Source organism: Papaver somniferum, chromosome 8, assembly GCF_003573695.1.
Source record: "Papaver somniferum cultivar HN1 chromosome 8, ASM357369v1, whole genome shotgun sequence".
Classification (NCBI taxonomy): domain Eukaryota; kingdom Viridiplantae; phylum Streptophyta; class Magnoliopsida; order Ranunculales; family Papaveraceae; genus Papaver; species Papaver somniferum.
This window is the reverse complement of record NC_039365.1, coordinates 81,749,005-81,757,186: the sequence shown is the minus strand read 5'-3', so window position 1 is coordinate 81,757,186 and position 8,182 is coordinate 81,749,005. Positions and strand designations below refer to the sequence as shown.

Below are 8,182 nucleotides of genomic sequence, written 5' to 3'. Positions count from 1 at the left end.
CTTTAAAGAAGATACATTTAGTGAGGAAATGATCAACATTTTCTGTTATCATGCTATTACATAAAGGACAAGGACAATGAGTTTTAATTTATACACCTACTTAAGATTTCTCTATCTGGTAGACAACCACTGAGAATTTTTGAAAGAATTTTTTTAACGGCATAATATTAGGATATCAGATTGAGTTCCATTCTATATTTTCATACCCGTGGTGTTTACTAGAAATGTAATTCTAAGCTGATTTTTTACCGAGTCATAGTCATTTCTTATGTTCCAAAAAACAAAAAAAAGTCGATTTCCCACTGGCTAGCCACCTGGTCACCACATCAACGGTGGGTTTGACCGTGGCCCAAGCGGAGTTACTGAGTACAAAATACTGTCCAAGTCTTTCTAACACGTGGCAAGTGATTATTCGCGCGGACATTAGCTGATGACGCAAAACAAGGAAGGTACTACAGTATAATACTTGACTACCAACACATCTATGATCTCATAGATCCAACGTATGTTATATGTTCTTACAAACGAACTCATATCCAGTTAGCCTAGATGCATCACACGTATCGAAACATGGACGGGAACATCAAATTTGATAATACAGCAAAATCAATATGGATTTAGCCATGTTTATTTCTCTCTTTCTACAATTTCTTCATGTTTTCTCTTCTTCAACGTATCAATCATCTGATCTTCATCACTCAACACAGCTGAAACCCTAATTCGAATTTTTCTAAGGTAAGAAAAACATTCTTATTGTTTGTAAAATCCTAATTGCTTAACTTCCAAATTCGGTTATCATTATCATTTCCGAGGTTAAACTTGATTTCGCAACGATCTGAATTTTTTCTTAGGGTTAGTGTAGGGATTCATAGACTCTTAGGTAGTGTTCGTATTTTTTCGTACTTTAATGTTGTTAGGTCAACTCTATGTCGCCATTAAGGGCAAACGAATGCAAAACCTTATTATTTTTCACGAATTTCTTTCCAAGATAATTTGTAAATCCTATTCGAGATGCATACAAGTTAGATCGAACTAATATCGATTTATAAAATGATATTCCCCTTCCGCTAGGATTGGATAGTAAGTATATAAAGGGACAAACAAATTTTATAATAGGGAGTAGTAAGGGCGGAGCCTGTAGAATGCTTAGCAATCTTGGAAGCAGTTAAATGGTCGTCTTCATTAGCAATTCGGCACAGACACCCAGTCTTTGGCCAATGTTGTTGCTGGCAAGACCGATTATCTTTCCTTGCAGTTGATTGATATTATTAGTGATGCAAGAAGCTTTTGTTGCTTGGGAGTGTAGTTATGTTAGTAGAACTGTAACAAAACAACTGATTTTTAGCAAAGTATGCTAGAACCAATAGGGTCTCTTGAGTCTGGACAATTGTTCCTCCATATTTTTTTTTTTTTTTGCATCAGCTTTTATTGGCTGAGAACCAATTTGTAAATGCTTCTTAATCAAAGAAATTTGCTACTTCAATTCAAAAAGAAAAAGAAAAAATATAAAATTGTATAGCTATAATTTAAATCTCATATATCTAATAGTAGTTTGTGAACTTCATCTGATACTTGGTAATTTTACTGAACTGGGTTACTTTACCAGCTCTTGAAGGCAATGATGAGGCTGCAAACTTATGCTGGGGTTAGTGTGGCGGGTGCTCTTGCTGTAATATATCACGCTTTTAGTAGTAGAGGTCAATTTTATCCAGCCATGGTGTACTTATCGACCTCGAAGATCTGTTTGGTGCTACTTCTGAACATGGGTTTGGTGATGATGTGTATTTTGTGGCAGTTAACTAAACGTTTGTTTCTTGGGTCACTACGGGAAGCAGAGGTGGAGAGGTTGAATGAACAGTCTTGGAGGGAAGTTATGGAGATACTTTTCGCGATCACTATATTCAGACAGGATTTCTCAGTTACTTTTCTCGCTATGGTTACGGCTTTACTGTTAATTAAGGCGTTACATTGGTTGGCTCAGAAAAGGGTCGAGTACATAGAGACAACTCCAGCTGTGACAATGTTGTCACACTCCAGGATTGTTTCTTTTATGGGGTTTCTTCTTATTCTGGATAGTATCTTTTTGTACAGTTCGTTACAGTATTTGATCCAGACATGGAAGGCTTCAGTTTCTCTCTTCTTTGCATTTGAGTAAGTTCCTTATTCAGTATTAGATCTCTACTGCCTGCAGGTGACATAGGCAGTCTTTGAGTTATTTTAACTGTTTTCTTATTTGCTAAGTCATGCTTTCATTAGAGTTATATAATTCTGTTTCAAGGCTTTTCCGTGCCAAACTTACCGGTGATTTCATTAAATTGGATGGTTTGAAGTTTGAATTACCTGTTGGGTCGAAAATATATGACTTTATGGTCTTATATGTGATATAAAATTACTTATTGGTGGGAAATTTGTTTGGAAATTTTGCTTGGGGTGTAAAACCTCTGCTAATTGTCTGAACTTAATATCAGTTAAAGTGGAAAACATGTCTCTATTGTGTTTTATTGGCAAGCAGAGAGGTGGCTATCAAGTGAACTTTCCTTGTAACTTATAGTATTATTTTAACTATTACTGCGTCCTTGTTTAACAGTATGAACCACAGAACCAGACAAAAAATTTCCAACATTTATATGTGCTCTATGTTTCTAAACCCCTGCAATTGTTTCTTGAATGATTATCTATTACTTCTTATAATCTTTATGTAGAATTTTAATGTTGTGGTGCTATAAATGTTTATTTCAGGTATATGATACTAGCCACAACAACAGTGTCAACATTTGTAAAATATGTCTTTTATGTTAGTGACATGCTTATGGAAGGGCAGTGGGAGAGAAAGGCAGTCTATACCTTCTACCTGGAACTTATTCGAGATTTACTTCACTTGTCTATGTATCTGTGCTTCTTTCTTGTGATTTTCATGTAAGTAATTGATCCACCTTTGGTTTTAATGTATTTGCTACTCCATGACAGAATCATTATGTAGGAGTTTAGATGTCTCATTGGTTATTCTTTATACCTGCTTTTGGAAATTGAATTTGGAGTTGGTTTTAGGAACTATGGAGTGCCGTTACACTTGATCCGGGAATTGTACGAGACATTCCGCAACTTCAAGGTCCGTGTCGCTGATTATATTCGGTACAGGAAAATCACTTCAAATATGAACGATCGTTTCCCAGATGCAACGCCCGAAGAGCTTAACACGTGAGTTATTTGCTTAAAAATTATAATATATATATATATTCCTTTTCTATAAAGGCGTTTATTTTTTTTTCTTATTGTATATTTAGAGGTGACGCGACCTGCATTATTTGTCGTGAGGAGATGGCTACAGCGAAAAAACTCATCTGCGGGCACCTTTTTCATGTGCATTGTCTTCGATCTTGGTTAGAACGACAGCATACTTGCCCTACATGTAGAGCTTTAGTTGTCCCAATGGAAGGTGGAACAGCTGCATCTGTGGGGCAACAGGGAGGGCGAGCTCAAGTCCATCAACAAGGTACAAACATATTGTCTATTCATTTTTGTTACGATGGTTTGTTCTTAGTTATTTCATGCTGAAGCGTTACTGGTTGAATTTACCAATTATATGTAAACTGAAGTTACTTCGGTTATGGAACTTAGCGCAACTGTGCCAGTACCTAACATGCTCAGAAGTTGGAACTAAGGGGCTAATAGGTCACATGAGCACGTTATGGAGCAAATTGCTTAGATTGCGAAACGTTAATCTTAGTAAAAGAAGTTAGTTTAGCATCATGGTAGACTAACCATTTCAGCTACTTAATACTCATGCACATAATGCCATCCATACAAGTGTTATTATAGTGTTCATTTACTTTAAAGGAGGAAATTTGATTATTATTGGCAAGAGAGCTATTTTAGATATCTCAAAAAGAAAAAAATCACATCCCCATTTGAAAGTTTTCTTTAGTATAACTTATGGTACAAGTCCAGGTAGCTAACTTTTCTATTTTACTTTTCTCCTTAAGCTGGAATTGGTGGCGGTACATCACCACAAGGTTCTGCAGGTGGTGCAGCCAACACTCATTTGACTCAGCATCAGGCTAGAATACAAGCTGCTGCTGCAGCTGCAGCAATATATGAGAAATCCTACGTTTACCCTTCTGCAAATACACTTGCATGGTAAGTGCCTAATGTGATTAATAGAATGTCATTAACAACTGATGCGAACTTTCGGTTTTAATGTTTAGCCACTTAATAGAGATATATGTTTTTAACTGGTGAAGTTACAATGATACCAGAAATTGTTGCAGACATCTAATGATACATTTCCATTTTCGTTCATTTATTGTTTATCTTATTGACATATTTGGCCCCTTAAGTTGATTCTTGTGGGTTTTATATCAAAAATTGAAAACACCTTACATGTCAAAGAATGATTATCGTGATATGTTTTCTAAGTTAAATGAGCAAACCCCTGATTTCCATTGAATTACTGGTCAATAATTGGTAGAAGACTCTTGCTTGGCGGACTTGAGTTTTCCTTTGGTTTAGGTTGCGAGCTAGGTAGTTGGTTGGTGTTATAATTGCATACTTTTATCAGTTAGATTAGAGAATGCAATCAGAATTAAGCGAAAAGCTGGTAGTTTGTGCATCTCATTGCTCTTCTAAAACTAAGACAAAATTTTGTACATGGCACGTCTCAGCACCAGCAATCCATGGATCTGGTGAGGTTTGTGGAACTGTTTTTCAAAGATTGTTAGAGCTTGTCTTATGGGACGAAGGAATTTCATTCCAAAGTTGGTGCCAAATAGGACATTTTTTGTGAAGTTTGGAAGAGCAAGTATAATCGGTTTTCGAAAGTTTTGATTGCAAAACTTAGATAGAGAAAATAAATACTTAGTTAGGAAAAATATATAGGGAAAGCGGGTAGTGGCTTCGCCTTTATCCTCAGGAAAAAAAGAGGGAAAAAAGTCTATTTTTTTGGTTAATATGGATCCTTAGATAAATGTATGTTATATGAATATATTTGAAAGGATAGAAAGAAAACGGAAGTCACTACCCGCTTACAATTGGATTTCAAAGTGTGTTCCAAAGTTTCCTGGAACATGCTCTGGATACAAGGGTTGGAGGCTACTTTGGAGCCATAAGACTTGCTTCTTCCACGGTTTGCATGGAAATTCCTTGGATTGAAACACCATAAAACTTGCGCTTAGTGAATGTAAGTGTCGTTAAATTTCTATTTCTATATTTTGTTTGTTTTGTTTTTTCTATGCATATTACCCGTGTTGCTTTCAAATGTGTATGCCGATCTGTATTTATTCACTTGATGCTGGTCTCTTTATGTTAATCTGTTTATGAATGGTAATCATTTGTACATGATGATTCGTACAATTTTTGATGTTTGCAGTATAAGATAAATTTTCATGCCATCTTGTCTTTTACCTGTAGGTCTACTGGTTATGCTGTACTTCCTCGGGGTGCTACATCTTCGTCAGATTTTTCTAATACTGAATCTACCGGAGAAAGAATAATCTCTGGAATTTCAGGTGGACAGACAAATGTCACGCATCCTCAGGTTTCTCAAGGTGCCTTCGTCCCTTTGCATGCATTTAGTGGTGTCAATTTGAAGGACGGTGACAAGTCAGGAAATGACCTGAATGGATATGGTTCTCACTTGGAGGTCCAGGAAAGACTTCTCAAGCAGCAGATTGAGGTATAGTTAATCTATTCCTACTGGCATTGCTGAAATTTATAACTGTTCAACTCTTCCCCCTCTCCCTACATTCAAATTTGTGGCCACCTTACTAGTAAAATTTTTGTGTTCTCAAGTTCGGGACTAATTACCTTATAGTCACTTCGTCTCATTTTAAATTGGCCATTTAGTTCGAGAGCCTGAAAGTTTATTACTCCACAAAAATAGGTATGTAAAATAATATTAGATAAGGATATTACCTAACATTAAGATCAGTTATTCAGTTTGTAATATTTCTGCTTTATTTATTGGGTTATTAATAGGTAGAAGGTGATGCTAATTCTCTAGAGAGTAGCAGTATAGAATATGCCTTATTTCAGTATATTATTTCCATCGTAGATAAAATTCCCAAGTGTACAGATTTTGTACTACTTGCAAAAGGCTGCTCAGATGATCAGATTTTGGGAAATTTCTTTTGTTTTTGCTGGTTTCATGGACAGGTTCTACAGAGCCAGCTGCGTCAGTTAAATCATCACAAATCAGATAATACAAACGCAAGCATTCCATCACCAGCTGATAACAAGGGCAAAGGGATTGCATCATCATCTTCAGAGAGTGATCGTATTGCTGAAGAGGTAAAAATGAAGAGAGAAAAGATTCAATGAAACACATGTAGCGGGAGAAGGCGAGCAAGAAAGAGCGAGTGACACAGGGGGGGTTATAAAGTTAATGATGCAATCCTTGCTTTTGCCCAAATAAGAAAGAAGAAAAACTATTCCAGAAGTTGGAAGTTTTGCAGGGAAGGAGGTATAATGAAATTCTAAGAAAACTTGTTACTTGGTAGGTTACATTAAAAAATGATAAAATCTGGAATGTATGTATATTAATATGATGATTAATATCCTAAATAGTTTAAAGTTTGTTTGTGGAAGCTCTCAAAAGTTTTCCTTTTTCGAATGTATTAACGTAGCAAACCATCGTTCATGCACAATCAGTTGCCCTAGTATATTATGCTTATTATACAGTTTACAAACCATCGTTCATGAACATTTAATCTCTCTCGTAAACACTCAGGTACCCAACCTGGTTAGAGAACGTTGTGAACATTGCTGCACCTCTTGTCCCGATTTGCAATAAAAGGATGTGTTTGGTATGCGTTTTGAAAACAGTTTTCTGCTTTTTGAAACAAGAACCAATTGATAATCCAATCTTATATTCCCGAAGAACGGCCTAGAAATATCAATCACCTTACAATAACTTAACTGTATGGTAGTAGAAGAAGTTATTGTGGAATCACAAAGAATGAGACGAAGAGCTTTGTGATTACTTTTTATATCTTACCTATCAGAGATAAATCTCTAGCAAATCTTAAAGAAGATAGTACTCAATACGATAGAACAAGTAAGATCAGAACACGCAACTACAGAGAAAATAGTTGGGTATGGCTTCACGAATCCCAAATGAAGTTTTCAAGTTGTTAACCTATAATGGTTTTGGAAAAACCTAAGTTAAAGGAGAATCGACTCTAGTCGCAACTAGGACAGAGGAAAGTGTCGGGATTAGGTTTTCCAGTTGCTAGAGTTCTCCCTTATATAGTCTTTCAAATCAGGGTTTGCTTTCAATCAAAGCTAAGATAGCTTAGTAACAAAGCATTCAATATTCACCGTTAGATGAAAACCTGATTTAAGATTCAAGCTAAGTTTGCTTAAAACCAAAGTAATATCTCTTTACCGTTAGATGGTCTTAGCTTGTTACACACAAATGAAATATACCTTCATTAAGATATGGGTAACCGTATCTAAACGTGTATATTGAGTTGGCTCAATAATAGTTAACCGAAGTTAGTTATATGAACACTTTTGTCTTAACCACATTCATCTAACACTTTTAGATCAAATATGATGAACAATCAATCATGAAAGATAATCAAATGAATCTAATTGTGTTACTCATAGAGTTGTTCAATTGTATATATCTCATAGAAGTATATAAGAACCAATTGAAACGAAATTGGATTGATTTCTAATCTAAATCAATTCATGAACATTAAGCCACAGTTTGCAAAGATTGCATTCCTTAATTTATTAATGTATTTGTTCATGAGTATGAATACATACTTAATCGATTTTAGAACTTAAACCATTAAGTTTGTAAACTGGTACGCAAACTATAATTCAGGACTTTCGTCTTGTCCAGCCGTTTGCAAACGGGTACGCAAACATTCGTCTTAAACCTAACTCAGGTAGAACCGTCCGCATACTGGTATGCAAACAAGGTTTCCGGACCAGAATTATATCACAACAGTTTGCACACTGGTATGCATAATGTGTTGTATCCGGACAAAGGTTAATTGTTCTAAACTCCCATTTTAATCATTGAAACATCCTTAGAAGACGACAATGGATGTCTCACACATACCATTAGCTTATAAGTAATTTTCAAGTGATTGAATGATCAATATGAAACTTTTCGAGTCGACATCAAATGATTGTCTCACACAAATCATGTAAGATGTTTCAAGGCAATTTTCAC

At 35.6% G+C, this 8,182-nt stretch overlaps 1 protein-coding gene across 1 annotated transcript; it reads left to right on the top strand.

Annotated features, from left to right (window-relative positions):
* The first annotated feature begins 592 nt into the window (after positions 1-592).
* Positions 593-6,656, top strand: LOC113301786 (ERAD-associated E3 ubiquitin-protein ligase HRD1B-like). The gene is made up of 8 exons (XM_026550603.1): positions 593-735; positions 1,607-2,151; positions 2,740-2,916; positions 3,049-3,198; positions 3,285-3,493; positions 3,984-4,137; positions 5,407-5,671; positions 6,151-6,656. Exons 2-8 carry the CDS (start codon positions 1,619-1,621, stop codon positions 6,313-6,315), a joined length of 1,653 nt encoding a protein of 550 aa, XP_026406388.1. The 5' UTR covers positions 593-735; positions 1,607-1,618; the 3' UTR covers positions 6,316-6,656.
* Positions 6,657-8,182: the final 1,526 nt, after the last annotated feature.

Excerpts from the sequence above, each read along its gene's own strand:
- LOC113301786 (XM_026550603.1), top strand. The coding sequence starts at position 1,619 with ATGATGAGGCTGCAAACTTATGCTGGGGTTAGTGTGGCGGGTGCTCTT. Across the intron at positions 2,917-3,048 it reads TTCTTTCTTGTGATTTTCAT|GAACTATGGAGTGCCGTTAC; the intron begins GTAAGTAATTGA and ends AGTTGGTTTTAG. Across the intron at positions 3,199-3,284 it reads ACGCCCGAAGAGCTTAACAC|AGGTGACGCGACCTGCATTA; the intron begins GTGAGTTATTTG and ends TTGTATATTTAG.